Here is a 27,346-nt window from a genome sequence, read left to right on the forward strand (position 1 = left end):
GCCTTTTCCAAATGTCCTTTACCTGGTGAATATATCAATAAAATGTAATATCGTATAGTGATAGATTGGAACACACTACTGATAATATATGTTAACATGGATGTACCACAACTTGCTAAAAAGAAAAAGAACAAGAACATGGTAAATGACAGAAGCCAGATAAAAAAGACATAATTCCTTTCACATGAAATTTCTAGAAAAGGCTAATTTATGGGGATGATAAAACAGGTTACGGTTGGGGTCTGCAATCATAGGTTAACTAGGAACAGAGACCATTTTGAAGTAGTAAAAATATTCTAAAAATTGATAAAAGTGATGGTCACAGTTCTCAATTTAATGAAATCCTTATACATGTACACTTCTATAAATAAATTTCATGGTAAGTTGTTGAAAAATGAGCTTAGCTGGGGGCTAAGCTCAGTGGTACTGTGCCTGCCTTGTAAGCGCAAGGTCCTGATTTCAATCCCTAGTACCAAAATTTAAAAAAAAAAATGAACTTAGCCGGATGTGGTAGGTACTGCATGCCTGTCATCCCAGCACTTGGGAGGCTGAAGCAGAAGGGTTGCCACAAATTTGATTTTTATTTTATTATTTTTATTTTATTTTATTTATTTAGTTTTTTGGTACCGGGGATTGAACTTGGGTCCTTGCGCTTGCACAGCAGGCAGCCAAACCACTGAGCTAAATCCCCGGCCCCTATTTTTATTTTTTTTGAGTCAGGGTATTGCTATGTAGTTCAGGCTGGCCTTGAACTCACTGTGTAGTACAGGCTAGCCTCGAACTTCTGGTGATCCTCCTACCTTATTCTCCCGAGTGCTGGGATCACAGGCGTGGACCACTATGCCTGGCTAGGGTCACCGCACATTTGAAGCCAACATAGTGAGTTCAAGGCCAACCTGAACTACATAGTGAGACTCTTGTCTCTAAAAATCAGAAAAATAAAAATAATAAACCAAGCGGAGCATTGGTGGAACATGTCTGTGATTCTGGGGCTTTGGGAGGCTGGAGCAGCAGGATTGCAGATTTGCTCCTACCTGGGCAATTTAATGACTTAATGACACCTTGTCTCAAAAAAATAAAAGGCCTAGGGATGTAGCTTGGTCCAAAGGCCCTCTGTTTAATAACTAGTACAGCAAAAAACAAAACCAGAAAAAAAGGATTTTTTTAAACTTAGATAATAGAATGAATTACTATTTTCCCTACCTCTTAGAAAGCATTGGTATAAAAGAAGCTTAATTTGACTGTTTTTGGCAAATCACCCAGTAATTTTTCCTGGCTATAGGGATTATAACAAACTATACAGATGGTGATCTCGAGGAATGTGTGTTGGTTAAAGAATTGCTTCATATAAATTGCCTCCTTATTCTTTGAGTTTTAAATATTTATATACAGTATTCTTGATATGTGAAAAACATTAATCATTAGTAATAGTAGTGACTGTGGAAAGAAAACTGTTACTTTAGCCTTGACGATAATACAATGCTATGTTTCCATTAATAAAATAATTGTGCTAATGTTGTGTTTTTATTTTGTAATCTAAGAAAACTTTATTTTTATACTTTTCTTCAGATTTGATAACTTTATGAATGCTTTAATTCCTTATTACATTCACATGCAGTCTTGTGCTGTGCTTTGCTCCTGCAGGACCTGCAGTTCATAAACATCAGTTCAACAGTAGTGCTGTGACAGACATTAATTTGGACAATGTTTGTAAAAAAGGAAACACGTTATTGTGGGATATAGTCCAAGATGATGATGCCGTAAGTTATTTAAGTCAAAAGAATAAAAAATTGCAGCATAATGAAATCAAGATAAATAGTAATTTTATGTATATACATTTCTTACAGGTTAACCTTTCTGAAGGATTAATAAATGAAGCAGAGAAACTTCTTTGTTCCTTGGTATGTTGGTTTACTGATAGACAGATTCGAATGAGATTCATTGAAGGTTGCCTTGAAAATTTAGGAAACAACAGGTAAAAAAGAATTTAAACATTTTTTACAAAGTAGTCAACAGTTCTTTTAGTGCCTTCTTATTAGATGTAGTATTTAATGTGCACTTTTCAATCTATATTTTTGTTTTAATTATTGTGATTTTTGTTAGGTTTAAAGACCTCTTTCACTGGGTTAATATTTTATCACTGGTTTCTTCAGGACTTGGGTTTTATTTTGTCTTTTTTTTTTTTTTGGTACCGGGGATCAAACTTGGGACCTTGCACTTGCTTGACAGGTGCCGGAACCACTGAGCTAAATCCCCGGCCCTTATTTTGTCTTTTAAGTTAGAGTTTGGCTAAGTAGTCCAGACTGGCCTTGAACTTGGAGCAATCCACCTGCCTTGGCCTCACACATGCTGGGATTACAGGTGTGCACCACTATGCCCAGCTTTCTTCACTTTTCAGTACCCTTGGTTAGATCCTCTAACAGAAACATGATATGATACTCCTTGTTTAACAACCAACCTGTTTAATAGTTAGTTTGAACTTAATGACCTTTTTTTTGGTTACAGTTCTGTGCATCTTGCTTATAGAGCCTCATTGTCTCTTTTATACAGTATACCTTGTTTATACAGTACTGTAATTTTTGCTGATTGTACTATACAATACAGTACTGTAGTTTTATGTTCTGTTATATCTTATTTCATGTAAGAGTTATGTGAGTAAAAACCAAGTCATCAAGTTGGGAGTGTTCTTTGACCATTTCTTTGTTCTGAATATTGTAATGTACATACATATTATATACAGTTCCTCATTTAGTGACCAATTCATTTAACAAGCTAGTTGCAGGACCAGAACTCGTTCATTGAACGAGGATTGTCTGTACTTACTTTTTTCCTCATTATGGGAACACAGTGGTGATTGGTTTGTTTTCAGATTGCACCCAAATGTTCTTTAACTGTCTTATTTTTTATATGAAAGAATCTAAATAAAGGAAATTAAATTTAAACTAAAGTACAGTATAAACATTTTGGATATGGTGCTGTTTTTCCATGTGAATGGATTTTTTTGGTCTCAATATTTGTAGTGTATAAAAGTATTAGATTAGTGGCTCTTTGATTAAACCCATACATCTCATATATGTTACTCAAAATTCAAGTGGTTACAAAAGTGGGAGAAAATACATGCAAACTATACATCTGATAGGATGTTTATATCCAGAAAATATAACAAACTCAAGAAATTGAATAGCACAGAAACAAATAATGTGGTTAAAAAATGGATAATGAGCTCATGAGAAAATGCTCGTTACTCATAAGGGAAATGCAAACCAAAAACCACAATGAGATAGTACCTTACTCAAGTAAGAAAGGTATCAAAAAGACTGCAGGGGCTGAGGATTTAGCTCAGTGGTTTCGCTACCTGCTGCACAAACACAAGGACCCGATCCCTGGTACCAAAAAAAAAAAAAGACTGAGGACCAGGGATTTAGCTCAGTGGTTCCGCCGCCTGCCTTGCAAGTGGAAGGACCCAAGTTCGATCCCCGGTACCAAAAAGAACCAAAATACTGAAGATAGTATTGGCAAAGATGTGGAGAAAAGAGAATCCTGCATGCCGTTGGTGAGAATGTGAATTTAATACAACTATTATGGAAAACAGTATGGAGTTTCCTCTAAAAATTAAAAAACACAGCTACAATATGTAGCATTCTCACTACTAAGTATGTATCCAAGGGAAATAAAATTGATATGTTGAAGAGACATGTGCACTCTCATATTTAGTGCAGCACTGTTCACAATAACGAAGAAACGGGAAGCAACCTAAGTGTCCATCAATGAGCCAGTGGATAAAGAAAAGCAGTATATATATGCAAAGGAATACTATTCAGCCATAAAGAATGAAATCCTGTCCTGTGTAACAACATGAAGGAAACCAGAGATCACTGTGTTACAAATGTCAGGCAGAGAAAGACAAGTACTGTACTACATATCTCTCGTGTAGACTCCAAAAGCTAAACAAATAGAAATTGAGACATGAGTGGTAGGTACAAGAGACTATGAAAAGAGTAGCGAGAAAGAAATGATGGGGAAAGGTGCATCGGTGGGTGTTGTTATAGTTAGGAGCAAGAAATTTTGGTGTGCTGTGGCACAGTACAATGACTATAGATGGCAAAAATGAACTGTACACTTCAAAACCTAGAAGAGGCTGGGAGGGCGCCCATCTTCTTTGAGTGCTTTAGTTAGGCCAGCAGCACTGAGTGGGGAGGTCTTAGTTGTTAGTGAACCTGTGGCGCGCATGCGGGACCACAGCCTTAAAGTATATTTTGAAGACTTCAGTTTGCCACGGGACAAATTTTTAAAGGAACAGATCAAATTGGATGAAGGCTGGGTACCCTTGGGAATAATAATATTCAACAGGCTCAATCGCCTAACAACAGACTTTAATGTAATAGTTGAAGCATTGAGCAAATCTAAAGCAGAACTCATGGAAATCAGTGAAGATAAAACTAAAATCAGAACATCTCCAAACAAACCCCTCCCTGAAGTGACTGATGAGTATAAAAATGATGTAAAAAACAGATCAGTTTATATTAAAGGCTTCCCAACGGATGCAACCCTCGATGATATCAAAGAATAGCTAGAAGATAAAGGTCAAGTACTAAATATCCAGATGAGAAGAACATTACAGAAAACATTTAAGGGATCAATATTTGCTGTGTTTGATAACATTGAATCTGCTAAGAAGTTTGTAGAAACTCCGAGCCAGAAGTATAAAGACACAGACTTGCTAATACTTTCTAACGAAGATTATTTTGCAAAGAAAAATTAAAGAAAGCAAAATAAAGTGGAAGCTAAATCAAGAGCAAGAAGAAAAACAAGTTAGCAGAAGATGCTGAAATGAAATCTCTAGAAGAAAAGATTGGATGCTTGCTGAAGTTCTCAGGTGACTTAGATGATCAGACCTGTAGAGAAGATTTGCATGTCCTTTTCTCAAATCATGGTGAAATAAAATGCATAGACTTTGTCAGAGGAGCAAAAGAGGGAGTAATTCTATTTAAAGAAAAAGCCAAGAAAGCACTGGATAAATCCAAAGATGCAAACAATGGTACCCTACAATTCAGGAACAAAGAAGTGATGTGGGAAGTACTGGAAGGAGAGGTGGAGAAAGAAGCTTTGAAAAAAATCATAGAAGATCAACAAGAATCCCTAAACAAATGGAAATCAAAAGGTCGCAGATTTAAAGGAAAAGGGAAAGGAGATAAAGCTGCCCAGCCTGGATCTGCTAAAGGAAAAGTACAGTTTCGAGGCAAAAAAACAAAATTTGATAGTGATGAAAAACAGGATGAAAATGGTGCAGCTGGACCAGTGAAAAGAGCAAGAGAAGAAACAGACAAAGAACCTGCATCAAAACAACAGAAAACAAAAAATGGTGCTGGAGACCAGTAGTTTAGTAACGAATATTTTTTTATTCATCTTAGATTTTAAGCTGCTTTTTGTCTTTGGAGGCTTTTAAAAAGAAAAACGAATTAGGTCCACTTCAGTGTCTACCTGTAAAAAAGGACAATTATTTTGTTCATGTTTTAACTTGTCACTTTGTTGTTGTTATCCACACACATTTTTAAAAAAATGTATAGTTCTGTTTGTGTTCAAATGACTCAAATTATCAAAAGGAAGATTCTTCCACTAAATTGCCTTTGTAATATGAGAATGTATTAGTATAAAATAACAAAATATATACTATATAAAAAGAAAAAAAAACCTAGAAGAAAACATTGGAAAGCTGTTACTATAAAGACATAAGCCAGATACAATTTTTTTTTGTATATCCTTTTATTGGTACATTTTAGGTGTACAATATAATGAGATTCATCATTGGAGATACGCACCTTTACATACTCTCTTGATTCTTATTTTTCCCCCTTCCCCTGCCCTCCCTTCAAACCCCTCCATCTCTCCCTATTTACAAAGACTTTGTTTCCATTTTTTCATTTTTTCATATTAATTCCATTCCCTTCTTTCCTTTCCCCTACCCTCCCACTTCTCCCTCCCCTTTGCCCCTTTTCTTCCTATTTCACATTATCTATTATACTTTTTAGTCCTTATTTACACTTTCAGTTTCTCACACTAGAGAAACTATTCGGTATTTACACGTTTCCTGTTTATTTCACTTAAGAGTACCACCTCAATGTGCATCCATTTAGCAATAAATATTTCTAATTTCTCGTTTTTGATAAGCCAGATACAATGTTAAAGGAAGTAGATATTTTTTATCTGATTTAAGTAAGCATCATACATGTGTGTGGGACCCCCCCCCCATTAAACCCAGGTCCTTTGCACTGAGCTACATCCCTATCCCTCCCTTTTCCCTCTTTTATGTTGAGACAGGTTCTTGCTAAAATGACCAGGCTGAATTCAAACTTGAATCTTCCTCTCAGCACTGTGAGAGTGCTGGGAATACAAGCATATGTCACTATCCCTGCATACAATGTACTAAAGTGTCATATTATCCGGTTAATATGTAATTTTTAACTATCAGTTAATTTAATTTTTAAAGATTAGATTTTTTCTATAATTTGATTTTTGTCACATAACATGTATAGTTAACATCAAGGCTTAAATGATTACAATTTTCTTGATTCTTCAGTGCTGTTCCATTGGTATGATTTCAATTTTCACTCAATTTAGACTGCTTTTGTAATGTTCCATTTTCTGATGAATGAAATTGTGTCTGTGGTGATAACTCATATCTGCTTATGCTTGCTATAATTTTGTTGAATATCTAAATGCTTTATAGTATCTTTTCTGTACTATACAAAGTTATTAGTACATATTTACAGTATATAATGATTGCATTAATCATGGGGAGTTGATAATTGTGCATAAGACATTTTAATTCCTTTTATTTTCCTTGCCCTTGTCCTCGCTTTCCCTTTTCTATAATTGAACTTTTAAAATATATACAATATTTTATTTTCTACTTTTGAATCTGCAGTCACAATAGAAAAAATTGCTGGTTCATGTAGTTAAGAGAAATCATTAATAGAATTTTTTTGGTGGACCATTTACTTTATTTGGCATTTTTTAAAAAATGCTTTTTTGTGTGTACTGGGGATCGAACTCAGGACCTAAAAACACTCTTTTTGTAGCAGTTAATTAGAAAATGTCAATTTTTGGCACATGTCTTAATCCCAGCACTCAGGAGGCTGAGGCAGGAGGGTTTCTGTGAGTTTGAGGCCATCCTGGGCTACATAGTTCAGACCTAACTTGAACTACAAAGCGAGACCCTGTCTCAGCCCCCACCACCACCAAAGTTAGTTTTCTTTTTTTTTTTTAGTACCGGAGATCGAACTCAGGTCCTTGCGCTTGCACAGTAGGCGGCGAAACCACTGAGCTAAAGCCCCAGCCCTAAAGTTAGTTTTCTTTTAACAGTCTTGGTGAAAGTATGTTTTGAAAAGTGGTTGTATCACTTTATACTCTCATATATATATATATATATCTGTGTACCCTATGATCAGCAGTTTTAAGTATGTACTTTTTAAGTATGTACCTAGTAAGTATGTACCTAATAGAAATCCATCCAGGTTGCTACCAAAAGACATATTGAAGAATGTTCATAGCAGCACTTTTTTCAAAATAACTTTTGTATAGCTGTTTGAATGCCAAATCCCATAGAATGGATAATTAGGGACTGTTCATAGAATGAAATACTGTGGTGGAGCAGTGTGGATGAATTTCATAAACAAAATATTAAGTGAAAGAAGCTAGTTGCAAAGTACCATTACTCTACTCCGCTTAGTTTAAAAACAGGTAAACTGTTGTACCTTGGGTTCATGTATGGAAGGGGACGTGGTGGAGTATAGTCTGGTTGGTGATATTGTACAAATGTGTTTACCTTAAATTTTGAACTATGCACTTTGATTTATATGCGTATATTTGTTTGTTATACTTTAATAACCTAACCCCAAGTGAAAAGTGAAATATGCAGCCATTAAGAATTCTCTTTTCGAAGGGAAAAAAAAAAAGAATTCTCTTTTCGGGCTGGGGATTGAGCTCAGTGGTTCTGCCACCTGCCTTGCAAGGAAGGACAAGGTTCCAAGTTCGATCCCCGGTACCAAAGAAAAAGAATTCTCTTTTCACCTGGGCATGGTCACACATGCCTGTAATCCCAGCACCCAGAAGGCTGAAGCTGGAGGATCTAGAATTTTTTTTTTTTGGTACCAGAGATTGAACTCGGGACCTTGCGCTTGCGAGGCAGGCGGCGGAACCACTGAGCTAAATCCCTGGCCCTGGAGGATCTAGAATTTGAGTCCAACCTAGGCTACATGTTGAGACCCTAATTTAATGTCCTCCACCCTCCAAGTCCTATTTTCAGCAGGGCATGGTGCTGTACTTTTATAATTCTAGCTACTTCAGGCTGAGGCAGGAGGATTGTGAGTTTGAGCATTGCCTGGACCACACAGGCAGAGATCTTGTCTCTACACCACCATCACCCCAAAATGAGAGTCCTATTTTCAGCAGTGCATGGTGGTACACATCCATAATCCCAACTACTTAGAAGGCCGAGGCAGGAGGATTGTGAGGTGGAGCCCAATGTGAGCAACTTGGTGAGACTCTATGAAAATAAAAAAGGACTAGGAATATAGTTCAGTGGTTCAATCCCTAGTGCCTTAAAACAAATCAACAAAAAAGTCTTGTTTTCAAAGATTATATAATGATATGGGCAAATCCTTACAAGCCTATCTGTTAAAAAGTAAGAGAGTTTAACAGACATAATTAAAAATCTGTATATAAAATGAAAAAATCAATCCAGAAATCTGTTTATTAAGTACTGTACCAGTTGTCCACCTCCAAATTGAAGCATTATTCATTTGTCGGAGGCAGTCCCTGTACCCTAATACCACAAGTTATTAATTTATTTTTGGTGTTTTGTTTTTGAGACAGGGTCTTGCTTTGTTGCACAGGCTAGCCTTCAGCTTGCTGTGTAATCCAGGCTGCCCTTGAACTTGTGATCCTCCTGCCTCAGCCTTCCAAGTACTAGGATTACAGGCCTGTACCACTATGCTCGGCTCACAATGGTTATTTAATGGATTTTTGACTATTCAGTAAATTTACATTGATGTAATCATGTCTTCAAACTTTGCTCCTTAGATATTTGCTGTATCATTCTAATCTTACTGTGAATGGTAGTAGTCTTATATGACAAACTTGGAAGATAGTGGCATTTACAGCCTGGAAATACATGCAGCATGTCAAGTACATAGAAGATGATGAGATTAGCGAAGTTTTCATGTAAACATTATTAATCTGTGTTCCATGATAAACCATTATTTCTTAGCAGCAGGTTATTTTTTCTGAGCCAATGCCTGGAGATATTTCTTGTTGTCACCCCAAATGAGACTGGAGTTACTTTTTCAGGCCAGGGATACTGTTGTACATCCTACGACACAGAGAGGACAGTTCTCCTCAGTGAATTTCCAGGTGCTCAGATTGAGAGACCTTGTACTCATCATAAGCTTCCTTTCTCCAAACCTAGCCCTGAGTTTACTATCACAGTAATAGAACAGTGTTGCATAAGGTTGCTAATATTAATAAGAAAGTTTAGCCTTATGCTGAGGCAAACAAATGGGCCATTGCAAGCTTAATTTGTTTACCACAATTTTACTTTTGTTCCATTTTGATGCCAATTTTTTATGTACTTCAAGATTTTGTTTGTTTGTTTGTTGTTGAGATAGGGTCTTACTATGTAGTTTAGTCTGGCCTCAAACTCCCTATGTAGCTCAGGTTGACCTCAAAGCAATCCTGCTTGAGCCTCTTTGAGTGCTGAGATTACAAGTGTGCACTGTCATGCTGGGCAATATTTTTCTCCCTTTTGTTTTGTAAATTTTAATTTTCTTTGCAGGTCTTTGCTTGCTATGGCTCATGCACCTGTCACCCTTTTTTTCCTTTGTTTTGTGTGTGTGTGTGTGTGTGTGTGTGTGTGTGTGTGTGTGTTACTGAGAATCAGACTGAGGGCCATGTACTTGTCAGGCACTATGTTATACTGTCTTTGTTTTTCTCTGGCCATATTCCATTTATCAAATGAACTTAAGGATTTTTGTCAAGTGATAACATAGACTCATGCTGGAAGCCTTTCGGAGGAGGATCCCTAGTTGATTCACTCCGGGCAGTTTAGCAATTTAGCAAGAGCCTGCCTCAGCAAAGCATAAAAAATAGAACAGAAAGGGCTGGGGATATAGTTAAGGGCAAAGGGCCCTGGGTTCAATCCCCAGTAATGCAAAACAAACCAAAGACCAACAAAACGTAGACTTCTTACTTGTGAATTGCAGAGATCTGAAAAAGAAAATTATGGTTTCCTATAAATCATCCATAATTGTATCACTTATTCAGAACCACTTAAAACACTTTTATATCATGCATATATGGTCTCCTCCTTTGATACATTTATCCTATTCATATTTAACCTTTGATTGTTTTTTGAGATACACAGTAACATTTCAGCTGTACATAAAAGTTTTAAACTTATGCACAGAAACACATCATAGACTTGCTTTTAGAATGTTGCCATAATTTGAGAGCATGATAAATTGAAAACAGATAGCAGATCCCATAATGAAAAGTCTTAGTATTTGTTACCAAGGATGAATAAGGTAGGACTGCTGCCCAGTGAGTAGGATGGAAATAGGCATTTGGTTGTAATCATTCGCTTTGGTATTCTATGTTTAATAAAAGGTAGGTCCATATCTTCTGCCTAGGTACCCTTGAAATCTCTGGCCTCCCAAGAATTGAGTTGATACTCTTCTGGGAATCTATTCATTGTACTAGTTTTGGCCTTTTCTTGAGCCATTTCTAGGTATGTTAAACCACATGTTCAAATTTATTGCCTATGTGTAGAATGCATTTCTTGAGTAAAATCACTGCATGTTTCACAGATCTTCTTTGCTTAGAGGTTCATTTATTAAGAAATGGACAGCAGTATATATTTTGTTTTCTCTCCTTAGGGATTATTATATCCACATTTTGACAGCTTTTTATGTCAGCTACTTATAATTTATAATGATTAATGTTTTATAAAATATACTTCTTAAATATGGAGTTTAGGACTAGACAAAACCATCCGCACTTGACTTTCACTGTGGAGACCACTAGTGAATGTGTCTCTTCTAAGACAAAACAAAACAAAACAAAACAAAACAAAACAAACCAAACCAAGCTGTATTAAAGAACTGGGAAGAGCCCTGCCTAGCCTAATGTGTGTGAGGCACTAGGTTTCATCCACAGCACCGCAGAAAAAACAAAAACGATTGAATTAGTATTTTTCATAGGAACACCATACTGTTGCCTAGTAATAAAGCTTTTGGTTAAAAAGAAGTTCTTTTTTTTTTTTTGCATTAAGTTTAATGATAAATTTTAGATATAAAATACAGTTAGATTCATCATTGGGATCTTGGACCTTTACATGATATATCTTGGTTCTTAGTTTTTCCCCTTCCCCTCCCTTCCCTTCACCCCCTCCACCCTTCTCTATTTGCAAAGACTTTGTTTCCACTTTTTTTTTCCTTTTCTCATATTTTTTCTTTACTCTTCTTTCCTTTCCCCTACCTGTCCCAATTCCCCTACTCCTTTAGACCCTTTCTTCCTGTTACACAATATCAGTTATACAGTTTTAAAATTACAATATCAAAATTTAGAGGACATTACCACAGATTTTACAGAATTTAAAAGGATATAGAAAGCATATTTTAAAAATCCTTTTTGAAATAAACTTCACACCTTCTAAGAAGTACCTTGGGAGACAAATTAATGAAACTGACTCTGAAGGAAATATAAAATATAAATAGCAACTATTAAAAGAAAGTGTATTCCTAGCTTGTAAACCTACCTATATGACAACAACAGGCTTATATACCTTTTACCTGATAAATTATATCAAACATGTAAAGCAGAAAAAAGAAGGAACACTTCTCCCCTCATTTTAGGAACTCAACATTGTGCTAATACCAAAACTGGATAAAGATAATAGAAGAAAAAAGTATGAACATAGATAGAAATTTGTTTAACAAAACAAACTATTAGAAGTCAGATCTGGCAGGATGTAGAAAGTGGTTTTGTTATAGGGATGGCAGTGTTGGTTCAGCATTTAGAAGATCCACCCCCAGAAGTCATCATTTTAACAGAGGAAAGGAAAAAGCCATATGATCCTGTCGGTAGTTGGAGAAAAAGTATTGGACTAAATTTTACAGCTGTTCATGGTAAAAGCTATCAGGAAATTAGAAGTAGAACAGAACCTTCTCAACAGATTAAAGACATGTACTCCATACTTCCAGCAAAAACATCTTATATGAATGGAAAAGATACAATGCTTTCTCCCTAAGGTGGAGAAGAAGGGCAGATATGCATACCCTTCATCTGTCCATTAAACTTTGAAACATAGGCCCAAACCAAAATAGTCTGGCAATAAAAAGAAACAATTAGGATTGACAAGGTAGAAGTAAAATCTTTATATGTAGATGAAATGATCATCTGCAGAGAAAATACTATGAAATCTCTAGGAGCTCCTAGAACTTGTATTTGAATTTAGCAGGATTCGAAAACACAAGGTATATATAAAAATTCAGGTCTGTGTATACTTGCTATAAATGAAGAATTGGATATTGAAATTTAAAAGTTATGTAGGAGTACAAAGGACCTAGAAAAGTAAAAAGAAAAAAACAGTGTTGGAAGACATTTATTACCTAATTTTTTTATTTTTGTACTGGGGATCGAACTCAGGACCTTGCACTTGTGAGGTAGGCGGCAGAACCACTGAGCTAAATCCCTGGCCCTTATTACCTAATTTTAAGACTTCCTCTAAAGCTACAGTAATCAAGGCAGTGTTGGCATAAAGAAAGACATATAGATCACTGGAATAAAACAGAAAATCTGGAAATAGAACCACACATATATGGTCCACTGAGTTTTGAAAGATTATTTAACATTAACATTTTGTAGAACATAAACTCAAGAGCAGAGGAAAAGATAGTTTTTTCAGCAAATGGTACTAGAACACCTGTTATCTGTATGTAAAAAATTAACCTCAACCCTTTATTTCCATACATAAAGATAACTTGAAATATCTATGAACCTAAATATGAAAGACTAAAACTATAAAACTTTAAGAAATTATAAGGGAAAATGTTCTTGAATTTAGGGTAGGCAAGAATTTCCTAGGATACAAAAAACATGATGTATAAAAGAAAAAAATTGATAAATGAGATTCCATTAAAATTTAGAACTTTAAATGACATCATTAAGAAAATGAAAAGTAGTCCTTAAACAGGCCATATTTATAATACATGTAACCTATGGCTAGAATATATAAAGAACTCTTACAGCTTATTAATAGACAACTCAGTCAGAAAGTAGACACAAGAAGATGATAAATAGCCAGTACGGCACAAGGAAAGGTGTGCAACACTAGAATCAGAAAAATACTAATCAGTACAATAACAAGATTGTTTTATACACTCATTAGGGAGATGAAGTTTAAAAAGTTTTAAAAGAACAAATGTCAGCTTAAGTGTGAACCAGTTAGAACTTTCAAATACTGCTAATGTGAATGTAAGATGATGAAACCATTTTGGAAAACAATATAGAAATTACTTGTATTACTGCTAAGAACCAACAGTTCTGTTTTTAAGTTTTTACTTCAGATGAATGAAAACACATTGTTCACAATAGATTTGTACATACAAGTGGAGTATCCCGTATCTCAAATTCTTGAGATCAGAAGTGTTTCAGATTTTAGTTTGAAATCCACTTGATCTGGAAAGAGAATAGCTACTCCTGCTTTTTTTCGGGTTGCTGTCACATGGAGTATTGTTTTCCACCCTTTAACTTTCAGTCTATGAGTTTCTTCTTGAATTAAGTGTGTTTCTTGTATGCAGCATATTGTTGGATCTTGCTTTGTGACCCATTCTGCCAGTCTGTTTCTTTTGATTGGTGAATTGAGACCATTAACATTGATGATTATAATGGGTATGTATTGACTTATCATTGTCATGACTTTTTGTTTTTATTGGATTCTCTCTCTTTGCATTTAATGTCTTGTCCCGCCCAACAGATTCATCCTGCTGGCCTTCCTGGGCTTGTGATCCTCATTGTCTTTTCCTTGGATATTGTCTAAAATTTTTTGGAGTGCTGGTTTGGTATTCATGAAGTTCCTAAGGTACTCTTTGTCATGAAAGTATCTTATTTCTCCATCCATTTTGAAAGATAGTTTTGCAGGGTACATCAATCTGGGTTGGGGGCTGTTTGCCTTTAGGGCTTGAAATACATCACTCCAAGCTCTTCTAGCCTTGAGGGGTTTGCATTGAGAAGTCTGCTGTGTTTCTGATGGGCTTTCCTTTGTATGTGATTTGTTTCTTTTCTCTTAACTGCTTGTAGAATTTTGTTCTTCTGTTGGATTTCTGGAATCCTAACTACTATATGCCTCTGTGTAGATTTTTTTTGATCAAGGCTATTTGGAATCCTATATGCCTCACTTATCTGTATGTCAAGTTCTTTTCCCCTGCTTGGAAAGTTTTCTGCCATTACTTCTGTGAAGTTTTTTTATGTCATCTGCACTCTCTCCTGTTTCTTCATTGACTATGATCAGTCTTATGTTATTCTTTGCATCGTCTAGCAGCTGCATGATTGATTTCTCATGGTTCCTTATAATTTTAAAGAAATTTTTTTTTGCCTTGTCACTAATTGCAATCTTCTATATCTGAAATTCTGTCCTCACATTGGCTCATTCTGTTGTCTAAGCTTTCAATGGAGTTTTTAATCTGGAAATCTGTTTGTATCTGTTTTATGGATTCCATCATGTTCCTCAGCTCCTCTATTTTTTTTATCTGTATCCTCTCTAGATTTATTAATCATGTCTTGCACTATGGGCACAATCTCTGCTGTTATGTGAGAAATTATTTCTGATTTCATTTTTTCCAGATCCTCTTTTTTTTTTTTTTTTCCCGGTTCAGGGAGTCCAGATGGTTGAGTATCAGATTGTTCCATCTCCTTTCCCTTTGAGGTTTCTGTAGGTGATCTGGAAGTCTGGTTTTGAGACTTGTTTATATGTCTTCTCATTTTTGACCAGGCTGGGCGGTGGGGTGCTGTTGGTGCCCACTTGGCTCACCTCCTTTGAGCTGGGAGCGGTGCTATTATGGCCCAGGGAGCCTCCTCCTGGGCACTGGGATTGGCTCCTAAAAAGAAGTTCTTAGACTCATGTAAATACTTAGGGAAGTTTAGGGTAATAGCTTTTTCTCTTGAATGTAAAATTAGTGCCTTGCTTTTCTGGATGACTGATGTTGTTGTGTAGGATCATGTGATTTGGTATTTGGCATTTTTGCTACTGGAAGAATTTATGTAAGTTTGAATTTAACAGTCCTTTTTTACAGAGTTTTGTAAGCATATCAAAACTATTTGGGCAAAAAAGTTGATGACTCAGTGTAACATTTTATAGTTGATAGGTGTGATCTTGTAGAGTTTTTGTTTGTTTTTGTTTTTCTTTAGTACTGAAGGTTGAACCTTGGGCTTTCACACTATGTTACATCCCTGGACTTATTAAAAAACAATTTTTTTTCAAGACAGAGGTGGGGTTTCTCTGTGTTGCCCGAGTTGGGCTAGAATTTACAGTCCTCCTGTCTCAGACTCCCAGAATGCTGGGATTACAGGCATGTGCTATCATGCCCAGCTCTGAGAAGGGATTGGATTCAAACTTCTACAAAATGAACGTCAAGCTTTGTTTTGCTTTTAGTTACCTATTGAGCATCTGCAGGCCTAAGTGAAGTGTCACTGTTTTGTTATTGTTCACAAAAATCACTTTTAAGTCTTTGACTGGTTTATAAGAAAACACAAACATTCTTTTAATGAGTGAAGGCTTAAGCACTCAGGAGTTTGTCCTCTGTCCCTGTGGCGGTCTCTGAATGTGTCAAAGGAATTTGGCTTCTAGGCTTAAAAGAAAGAAAAGAAAGGAAAAAAAAACCTCAGTGCCTCATTAAAATTTGTCCTGTTTCTTGTAAGACTCATGTAGTCAAACACTGATCTATTTTTGAGATTTACAAGTCAATATCTTTCCCATACCTGCTCCTTTGACAGGATATATGCACACATATTTTCTTGAGGTTTCTCAGTGATTTCCTTTCCCTTTTCTGTTCCTTCACACTTGAGATATGTGGTGTACTTCTATTATTAATGTGTTCAAGGCCTGGGGATTTAGCTCAGTGGTTCTGGTGCCTGCCTCACAAGTGCAAGGTCCCGAGTTCGATCCCTGGTACAAAAAAAAAAGTTCATGATTCTCAACACGAATGCAAATCATATGTGATAATTGGGGGTGGGTAACAATAAATTGTTAAAGAATCTTTTCACAGGAAGAAATACCTTTAAATGTTCTACATTTGCATCGATGCCGGGTATTTACAATGTTTTATTTTAAAAGTCTTGGATTGAAATTTTAAACTTTGAATATTTTATAAGATTGAGATAGACTCTTGCTGTGTGGCCTTGAACTCTGTGTGTAGCCCAAATTAGCCTTGAACTCATGATCCTTCTCCTTAGCCGCTTGAATGCTGGTATTAACAAGCATATGTGACCACACCGGCAAAAATATTGGATTTTTTTTTTTTGGCCTAGCATATATAAAATGAATTTATACTTTAGAGAAAAAAATTGTAAGGAGTACTTATATGTAAAATTTGTTATATCCTTTTACATTTAATATTTTTAAATAGCTGAATTTCTATAAAAAGCTAGTAAGTGATAGTTAAAATTATTTTATTCTGTGAATATCTGTTTTTGCTGTTTCAGATCAGTAGTAATTTCACTTCGTCTTCTTCCAAAACTATTTGGTACTTTTCAGCAGTTTGGGAGCAGTTACGATACACATTGGATTACAATGTAAGTTACTTATTTTTATGGTATTTGAACCCAGGGAGTGCTGATGTCTTACTAAGTTGCCATGTTGACCTCCAATTGTGATGTCCTTGCTTCAGCTTCCAAAGTAGCTGGGATTATAGACATGTGCCATGATACCTAGCTAAGACATACAAGTTTTTAAAAGAATTTTTCTGCCACTTACATAGCATTTGAGGGGCCTTGGGTTTGATCTCCAGTAGTGCTAAATAAATAAATGGGCAAGTGCCCAAATAATAGTTCTCAATTATGGTTTTAAATGGCCAAGTACCTTTTTTTGTGTGTATCAAGAAAGATTGAATTTTGCATTTCCTGAGATTTCTCTACCAGTTAGTCCTATGAAGATTATGTCCCTGTCAGTAGAAAAATCTGACTTTTCTTTTCTTTGTAATTTAAGAATTATGCTGTACAAATTAGTGCTTTCATTTTAGGAAGAAGATTTTTAATGTATGTGGCCACAGCAGAGAACTCCTGAATAAGACTCACACATTCTTAGATTCCTTTAATTTTTTCCTTCACTAAGAATTGTTTCTAGATGTAACATTCTGTTTGGGATAATCTACCCTATTGTTCCTTTATTTTTATAGAGAATTTGTCATTAATTAATTTTAAAAGAATTTCTTTGAAAGCACTCTGAGTTCCTGTGTTTAGTTATCAATAATAACAAAAACTTTCTTTGTTATGAATCTGTTATGCATAGCACCCCATTCAGTATTTGAATACACATTATTTCTTAAACTTTATAATGGGCAGTATTTTAAAATGAGAAATTTTTAGCAATTCTACAGGTAAACAGCAGACAGACTTAAAGAGGTCAGCTTACTTAACTGAAGACATGCAGCAAGTGTTTGGGAGCTGGTTTCAAACGCATGTCTTACCTTGTGTTTTATTCTAACACTTAGCCTTCATTGAACTATTAACATGTGATTGTAACTTCTGTCCTTATGGCTATGGTAAAGATATGATTCAAATTACATAGGAACTTTCAGAATTTTAATGCTTAATTATCTATAATTTTAGCAGATAAATTGCTAGTAGGTATTATGTGAAATAATTACAGTACAAGTTACAGATCCTTGGATCTCCCAATTATCTTTATCACTATTTTTATTCTATTCTAGTGTTCCTAGATTGTTTTGGAACTTAACACTTAGGCATTTTCTTTTCTTTTTTTTTTTTTTTTCCAGATCATTAAAAAAAAAAATTGGCTATTTTTAAAAAAACATTCAATTTATACTGTATGTCTTCTTCGTCTTTTTTTTGTGGTACTGAGAATCGAACTCAGGGCCTCACGCTGGCCAGGCAGGCACTGTACCCCTGAGCTACATTCTCGGCCTTTACTGTATGTCTTCTGTATGCCAGATATACTACTAAATTCTGTTATGTAGCAACCAAGGAAGCATAGTTTATCCCTATGGAATGGTATGTTATTTTTAATATTAACTTACTTATAATAGCACACTACCAGGCATGTTATCCACTTCACAGGTATTCAGTGTTTGGATATTAATGATACTTCAATATTCATAGAGAAGTTGGAGAGTATTGCTTTTTGTCTTTCCTCTATTGAAATATGAATAAAACATGTAGATTTAAAGTGTTTATATTGAAAAGTCATTTAGATAAATTCTATGCAAACATATATTTTATTTTCTTACTCTGCTTGTTTTAAGATTTTTTTTCTTTAATTGGGTCAGGTGGGCAGAAAAAGAACTGAACATGATGAAGCTTTTCTTTGATAATTTGGTATACTACATTCAAACTGTAAGAGAAGGAAGACAAAAACATGCACTGTAAGTACCTCTCAACTATGATAAACATTATTTGTGTGTGGATTGCCTTTACTCTGAAAAATAATACTCCAGCATTCCTACTTTCTATATAATAATCATAACAGAACATTTTATTTGTATACAATTATAAGAGAAACAAAGGCTAATAGAATGTTTTTTACTTGAAAGATTTTTCTGTAACTCTTAGAATTCTTTTTTCTTTTTTTCTTTTTCTTTTTTTTTTTTTTTTTTTTGGTACTGGGGATCAAACTCAGGACCTTTAACTTGCCAGGCAGACGCAGTGCCCCTGAGCTAAATCCCTAGCTCCCTTAGGATTCTTAGTGAAAGTAGCTTGGTTAACCTTCACTATTGAGATTTTTAAAAAGTTTTTCATTAGCATGTTTGTAGTACATAGTGATAATGTTCATTGTGGGGTGTTGGTAGTGTGCATAACACATCTTAATATTTTTTAGATTCCCCTCCCTTCTCTGCCCTCCCTCCATCTCTTATCCCCTTGTCATTTTCAAAAGATTTATCTGCTCGTTTCCTATGATCTTTTTTTTTTTGGTACCGGGGATCAAACTCGGGTCCTTGTGCTTGCGCAGCAGGTGGTGAAACCACTGAGCTAAATCCCTGGCCCCCTATAATCTTTTATTTTCCTCTTTAGTTTACTTATTGTTTGGGTTTCTTATGTAAGAGAAATGATGCAGTATTTAAGCTTGTATGTTTGATTTATTTCATTTAACATTATGGTCTCAAGGTGCATCCATTTTCCTACAGATGACTCAAATTTATCCTTCTTTACAATAGAATAGTACTCTATTGTGTATACTACGTATTCTCTTTATTGATTCATCTGTTGATGGCCATGTAGGCTGCTTCCAAGATTGAGCTCTTATATGAGTTGTGCTGCTGTAAACATGGGTATGCCTGTGTCATTGTAATATGTTGTCTCCATACTGATTTCCATAGTGCTTTTTACTCGTTTACATTTCCGCAGACAGTGTGGAAGGGTTCCTTTTTCTCCACATCCTTGCCAGTATTTGTTATTATTTGATTTCTTAATGATAGCTGTTCTTTTGGATTTTGGAGTAAGATGGAGTCTAAGGGTAAAGATATTGAATTTTTTCATATATTTATAGGCTGTTTGCACTTACTTTGAGACATATTCATTTCAATAGCCCTTTTATAGGTGTTTTTAATTTGGGGGTGCCTAATTTTTTGGGTTCTTTACATATTCTAGATGTTAGTCTTCTTCCGAGGAGTAGCTTGCAAAAAATTTTTTTCCTGTTCTGTAGGTTGTCTCTTCACTCTGTTGTTTATTTCCTTTGCTGTGCAGAAGCTTTTAAACTTGGTGTCATTCCATTTATTGATTCCTGGTGTTACTTCCTATGCAGTTGGGATTCTGTCCAGAAAGTCCTTGCCTATTTCTGTCTTCAAGAGCTTTACCTATTTTATCTTCCAGCAGATGGTTTCTGTTTTAACATTTAGATCTTCAGTCCATTTTTATTTTAGTATAGTGCTTATTGAGAGATAGGGGTCTTGATTCAATCTTCTGCATGTATATAGCTGATTTTCCCAGTACCATTAGTTTAAGAGGCAGTCTTTCTTCCAGCATGTTCTTTGGCCCCCTTATCAAAAACTACATGGCTGAGGGCCCGGGGATTTAGCTCAGTGGTTCCGCTGCCTGCCTCGAAAGCGCAAGGTCCCGAGTTCGATCCCGGGTACCAAAAAAAAAAAAAAAAGAAAGAAAAACTACATGGCTGAATATGTCTGGGATTATTTCTGCATCCTATATTGTGTTCCATTTATACACATAACTGTTTTTGTGCTAGTACCATGCTGTTTTTATCACTGTAGCTTTCTAACATAAACTTGAAATCTAGGATTATAATGACAACCAGTTTACTCTTGTTGCCTAGAGTTGCTTTTGCTATTCTGGGTCCCTTCTGGTTCCATATGTATTTTAGGATTATTTTCTCTAGTTCTGTGAGGAGTTCTTTTAGTATTTTGATTGGCATTGCATTAAATCTAGTATCATTTTTGGTGATATGGCCATTTTGACAATATTGGTTCTGCTTCTCCAGGAACAAGGTGTATCTTTCCATTTTCTGATGTCCTTTTTGATCTTCCTTTTCAGAGTAATAAGAGGTCTTTTGTGTCCTTCATTAGATTCTTTTCCTATATGTATCCATGTTATTTCTTTCTCGTCTGATTGCTGAAGTTTCAAGTATTGTCATATATTGAACAGGAGTAATGATAGTGGACATCCTTGTTGTTATGATTTGTATCTGGATGTTACCCCAAAGCCTCATGCACTCATAGCTTAGGCTTTTCAGTGCTGGCTGAACCTAGGATGCATGATACTGGGATTAAAGGTGTGTGGCACTAAATTAGTCCATTGATTGGAACTAGCATAGTTTTGGGTGTGAATAATGGAAATGATGGATGGCACCACCCAAAAGGCTTGTAGCCCACTTGGATGGCATAAAAGGGAAAGGAAGGCTTGCTTTGCTGCTGCTTCTGTTACTGCTTCACTGCCATCTGTCTGCCACACCATGGACTGTTTCTCCTCTGCAATGCTTCTCTGCTATGCTACCCTGTCTTGGAGCCAGCCAACTGGACTGAAACCTCTACAAGCTGAGCTGAAATAAACCATTCTTCCTTTTAACTTTGGGTGTCGGATATTTTGTCTCAAAAACGAGAAAAGTAACTAAAACATTTGTCTTCTTGATTTCAGAGAAAAGTCTTTCAGTTTTTCCTTATTTAATATGATGTTGGCAATGCATTTGTAACATGGCTTTTATAAGATTGAGATATAAGGTCCTACTATACCCATTTTCTTCAGGATTTTTATCATGAATGGATGTTGAATTTTGTTAAAGCTTTTCTCTGTATCTATTGAGATGATATTGGGATTTTTTTTCCCCTTGCTTCTGTTTGGATGATAGATTACATTTATAGATTGGCAGTTGTTGAACAAACCCTGCATCCCTGGATGAACCCTACTTGATCATGATGTGTTATCTTTTTAATGATTTATTGCCTTCTGTTTGCCAGTATCTTGTTGATAATTTTTTGTCTGTGTTCAGTAAAGAGATTGGCCTGCAGTTTTCTTTTTGTTTTTGTTTTTTTGTTTTGGGGTTTTTGGGGGGTTTTTTTGTACTGGGGATCAAACTCGGGTCCTTGGGCTTGTGCAGCAGGCGGTGAAACCACTGAGTTAAATCCCTGGCTGCAGTTTTCTGTTTCAGTTGAGTCCTTGTCCGGTTTTAGAATCAAATTAATGCTAGCTTCCAAGAATGAGTTTGGCAGTACTCCTTCACTTTCAGTTTCATTAACATGCTTATGATGGCCGTAATTCATGTGTCACTGCTGGCCAACTCTTACTTGAATTTGATCTGTCCTGCCAGCTTTATTTACCGGTGGTACCATCAGGCGGCTTATACCTCTTCTCAGGGGGTCTTTGATTACAATAATGCAAAGAGAGGCACTGATTTGGCAGACTAGATGTCACCATATTACAGTTCCTTAGGGAAAACATTAAAATGGTATTAAAAAGTTGTAATACAGCTAATCTGTGGTACAGCATTTGTATATTATATACACCAGCAATGGAGTACTTATGACTTTCATGTTAAAATTTAGAGAATTATTGATAAACTATTTGAGCAGTAACTAGTGAAATTCAAGCAACTGACTTGATTTGGTCCATTTGCAGACTTACTAACTTTATTAGTGAAAAGACAAATAAAAGTGTTGAGATGCATTTGGACCAGCAGTGCTACAAGCTGATGGGACAGTCACATCCATTGGAACAGTCATGCATGTATCACTGGTGCTTAAGGTTGATGGAATGTTTTAAAGCATTTGAAGAGTATCCACCCCCACCCCCCAAAGAGAAAAGAGTATTGGCATTAGATCTTATCTTGAAGTTCTTGTAGAATTCATCTAGTACTGAGCTTTTCATAGTTAGCAGGGTATTTATTACTGCTTCAATTTTAGTGCTTTTTTTGGGTCTGTTTGGGGTTTTTATGTTTTTTGGTTCGGTTTTGGTAATTTATATGTATGTAAGAATCTGTCCATTTCATCTAGAGTCTTTCAATTTATTGGAGTGTAGGTTTTTGAAATAGTAATAATCTTTAGGATTTGAATACTGTCTGTTGTGATTTCACCTTTTTCATTTCTATTTGCTTTGATATGTGTCTTTGCTTTTTTGGTACAATTGGTTAAGGGTTTATCCATTATGTTTATATTCTTTAGAAGAAACAGCTCTTTGATTCAGTGTAATTTTTTTTTATTGTTTTTTGGTACCAGGGATCGAAGGGACCTTGCACCTGTGAGACAGGCGGCAGAGCCACTGAGCTAAATCCCTGGCCGATTCAGTGTAATTTTTCTTTTATTGTTAACATCATTAATTTCTGTTCTGATCTTTGTAATTTCCTTGCTTGTACTAGCTTTGGATTTGGATTGTTCTTGTTTTTTTAGGACCTTAGGTTATTTATTGGGGCTGGCTCTTATTTTTCTGATGTGGGCATGCACAGCTATCAGCCTCCATCTCAGGACTTTCATTATGCCCTATGGATTCTAGTATGTTGTACTAGTATTATCATTTGATTCTAGGAACTAATTTTTTCCTTAATTACTTGTATGATCCATTGATTATTCAAGAGTGTACTATTTAATCTTTATGTGTCTGCATAATCTGATTTCTTTTGATATTGATTTCTAGTTTTACTGCATTATGATCTGATAATGTGAATAGGATAATTTCCATTCTTTTGCATTTAAGCATGGCTTATGAGCTAGTATGTGCTCTATTTTGGAAAAAGTTCCTTGTGTTGTTAAGAAGAATGTGTATTCTGTTCTTAGGTGGAACAGTCTGTATATATCTTGTAATTGTTTGAAGGTATGATTCAACTCTTCTTTGTTAGGGTTTTTTGTTGTTGTTGTTGTTGTTTTTTGGTCTGATTGATTTGTCTGAGTGTGGGACATTGAGTTTCCCCATTGTGTTGATGTTTATTTGATTTTTTATGTCCAGTAGGGTTTGTTTTATAAAGTTGGGTGTGCCAGTGTTTAGTTCCTCTATATTTATAATTCCCTTGTGTTTTTTTGTTTTGTTTTGTTTTTTGAGACAAAGTCTCACTATGTAGTCTAGGTTGGCCTTGAACTCACTATGTCACCCCGCCTGGCCTTCAACTTGCAGCATCCTTCTGCCTCAGCCTCATGAATGCTGGGATTACAGGCATGTGCCACCATACCAATTCTCTGGAAATGAAACACACTATTGATGACACAAAGACCAGATATTGACATACAGTAAAAACCAGTTAATGACAACAACTATGCCACCTTGGCAATCACAACAAATTAGCGATATTAGGACCACAATAAACTTGATATTAACGTACCATAAGAACCAATAAAAGCTAGAGATTAAAATGCCAGCCTTACTCTCCTTACCTCCCTTAACTGTTATCTTGCTTAGTGGCCATTCTCTCTCTATATAAGGCAGGTTAGGCAAGGATAGGCTGATTGGAATGTTTGCTGTTTTTTTTTTTTTGTACCCGGGATTGGACTCAGGACTTTGGGTTTACGAGGCAGGCAGCAGAACCACTGAGCTAAATCCCCCACCCTGGAATGGGTATTTTTGATCTGTAGTGTTCATGGTGATTATTTTCCAGGTAGGTCTTATTTTTGGAGAAAAATGGTATAGAAACAGAGAAACTAAATATTGACATACAATAAAATGTCCACTAAATGCAATAACTATACCACCCTTAACAATAGCAAAGAATTCGACAGTAATAGCACAGGGTTGACTAAATATCTGATGATTAATAAAGCTTAATAGCAAAACTTGTAAAGATAGAGGGGTGGGTAAGGGGAAAATGAAAGAAGTAAAATTTGAAGAATATAGTAAGTCCCCAACTTATGAACAATCGCATTGTGAACTTTCACAGGTATACTGTATAAGACTCAGTTTGTCAGCTTATGAATGAATCCAACTTAGGAACAATTTTCCTGGAATGGAACTCATTCATATAAGTCAGGGACTTACTGTAAAGAAAAGAAAGATGAGAAGGAGGCAAAAATAAAACAAAGATTCCTGTTAAGGAGTAAAAGAAAATAAACAGGACCAGGGATTTAGCTCAGTGTTTCCCGCGCCTGCCTCGCAAGCGCAAGGTCCCAAGTTCGATCTCCGGTACAAAAAAAAAAAAAAAAAAAGGGAAAGAAACCAAAGTCTGCGCTGTCAGGCTCAGCCTCCTTTGAAAGCCACATACGACCAGCCTGGCTTCTCAGCTCAAAGGGCAGGTCTCCTGTGTACTTCTTATCTTGGGCTAAAACTTCTTGTGGCCAGGGGGAAGTGGGGTGGGGGCCTGCTTGTCTAGCCTGCGCTCCATCTGCGACTGTCTTTTTTGGCTGGCTCCCATTCAGTCGCAGTAGTAGGGTGACTCTAGAAACCCTGAAGTTTAGTTGTTCTGTAACTCATTGTTAAACAATTAACTCCTTAAAATGGCCCCGGATTAAACACTCAAGTAAGGCAGGTGCTGCCCAGGGTTTTTCCTCCAATTTTGTGTCATGTGGAAGGAGTTGCTTTTAGAGTAACAAAAACCCTGTGTTGTTTTATAATTTGCAGATACCATAGGCTTTTCTTGGTGATACTACTGCCAGCCCAGTCTGTTTTTTCTTCCTGGAGCTATGGAGAGGTCTGGGCTTGTCTTCTATTGATGGAGACAGATCCCCCTCCCCTGGAGCCATGGTTAGCTTTCCAAACTGCTTTGTTCTTTTCTCTGCATTGTGTTCCATTTCTCCTGCTTCTGTGTAGTTTATAGCTTTCTTGTCAGCTCTATCCCACTTCCCAGAGATCTTTTTTCTTTACCATGTTGTTATTTTCCAGATGCTGGAGAGGCTGATTTTGTTGCCAATCTTTACTCTGCCATTTTTAATCTCCTTTGCTATTGAGATTTATTGAAAGTCATTATTCTTTTGTTTCTTTTCTTTTGGTACTGGGGATTGAACTCAGGTTGTTGTGCTTGGGAGGCAGGCAGCGGAATCACTGAGCTAAATCCCTGGCCCAAAAGTCATTATTCTTTTTTATTTTTTTCTTGTTCCTTCTTACCTTTCCCCTTCTCTTGTTCCCCTTTTCATATGAACATTTTCCTGCCATTTTCCAGTATCTATTATACATTTTGGTCCTTATTTCCACTGAAAGTCATTCTTAGGAATCAAAAGTAAACATTTTCTCAAAATCAACATCATTTTCTTAGTATATTAGGATAGTATCATTATCTTAACATATTAAGTTTAAAAATTTGTAGATATCGGGCTAGGGATTTAGCTCAGTGATTCCACCACCTGCCTTGCAAGCTCAAGGTCCGGAGTTCGATCCCTGGTACCCCCCCAAAAAAATTTGTAAGTATGTACTTCCAATAATATATTTAATGTGATTAATTTAAAACATTTTTTCCTCTATTATATAATTGAATACCAGCAGTAGAATGTTTTATACATATGTGGCAGATTTTAAAACTGGTGGTATAAGTGATGAATATTGTACAATATAAAAACATTGTCTGGATACTGAAGTCACTGGAATAAGTGATTTAGGATAAGATTTGGAAGAAATCAATTAGAAATGCTACAGCTGTGTTTAAAACTTCTGTAGGAGATGCATGTACAATTTAGATTTATGCTGCTGATTGGTGAGACTTACGTGCAAGTCAAGGATATCAGTTCATTGTCAGTACCACCATATTGTTGAATAAGACAGGGATACTATTTATGGAGAAAAATCTCCATGTAGAAAATCATCACAAAAGTGAATACTGGGCAGACTATTTAGAAGTATTCCAAAGGCACAGACTTTAGTGCATAGTTATATTCTTCCAGAAATGAATTCACCCATTTGCCCCAGATTTTGGTACATCCTTTTAGATATCACTATCCTCCCAGCCACCCTAAAACTCAAAATAAGAGATTAGGGACTTTACTGTACTCTTTATTTCCAGTGATGGATGTTGATAAAAATCTGTGGTGTAGACTTATATCCAAGTCAAAGATTAAATATTCATTGGTAATTATTAATTGGCAGATAAGTTCTTCCAAAAAAAATCAGTATGAAGTTATTTAAAGATACACAACTCCTTTGAGGTTGACACTTTCATCTTCCAAATGAGAACAGTGAAGTTATGAAATATATATCATTTGCCCAAGGCCACACATTATGTTTGTATCAGTCGCCCACTTGCTGGTTCATTCTTTACCCCTGTCAAGTTAAGGCAGTATGCTGTTGGAGGAAAGCACGTGGGCTTTGAGAAACTTTGAGGCTTGGATTTAGGTTATGAGTCTATTATTTTACCTTATTTCAATTATTTATTTTTCCAGTAAATTTCAGTTTTTACCTTAGGCATTTTCATAGGAATGAAATGATACAGTGAATTGTACCCAGCACATAATAAATTGTCCATAAATTGTAGTTTCCTTACTAAAACTAGATATGGTATGAAACAAATATGAATTCTGTACTTTAACCCTGTTCAGATTCTACCCTGCATAAAAAAATAAAACATCAATATCTTTCACTTACTATTCTGGGCCCTCCAAGATCTAAACTGAGTTAACATTTCCAGTTACACTGTTGAACAATTTTTAAAGACACTTTATTCTCTACCTATCAAAGTATTTTTGTAATTTTTCCTCCATTCCATCACTTT

The 27,346-nt window shown here is 35.8% G+C and overlaps 1 protein-coding gene and 1 pseudogene across 6 annotated transcripts in view; both read left to right on the top strand.

Annotated features, from left to right (window-relative positions):
* Positions 1–27,346, top strand: part of Usp34 (ubiquitin specific peptidase 34) — a 269,176-nt gene that overhangs the window by 107,464 nt on the left and 134,366 nt on the right. For all 5 annotated transcript variants that reach the window (XM_087216017.1, XM_087216020.1, XM_004867234.4 and 2 more), the window contains 4 exons: positions 1,645–1,760; positions 1,848–1,975; positions 16,756–16,845; positions 18,558–18,653. In XM_087216017.1, the coding sequence (XP_087072143.1) occupies positions 1,645–1,760; positions 1,848–1,975; positions 16,756–16,845; positions 18,558–18,653 (430 nt within the window). The remainder of the gene's footprint in view (positions 1–1,644; positions 1,761–1,847; positions 1,976–16,755; positions 16,846–18,557; positions 18,654–27,346) is intronic.
* On the top strand, positions 1,982–11,232 carry LOC147826942 (lupus La protein homolog pseudogene; annotated as a pseudogene). Its single transcript, XR_015452964.1, has one exon. The product of XR_015452964.1 is annotated as a lupus La protein homolog pseudogene (transcript).

The sequence above is a fragment of the Heterocephalus glaber genome, unplaced genomic scaffold (genome assembly GCF_053883595.1).
Source record: "Heterocephalus glaber isolate CG9 unplaced genomic scaffold, H.glaber_assembly_v1.0 deba00001457, whole genome shotgun sequence".
In the NCBI taxonomy this organism is placed as follows: domain Eukaryota; kingdom Metazoa; phylum Chordata; class Mammalia; order Rodentia; family Bathyergidae; genus Heterocephalus; species Heterocephalus glaber.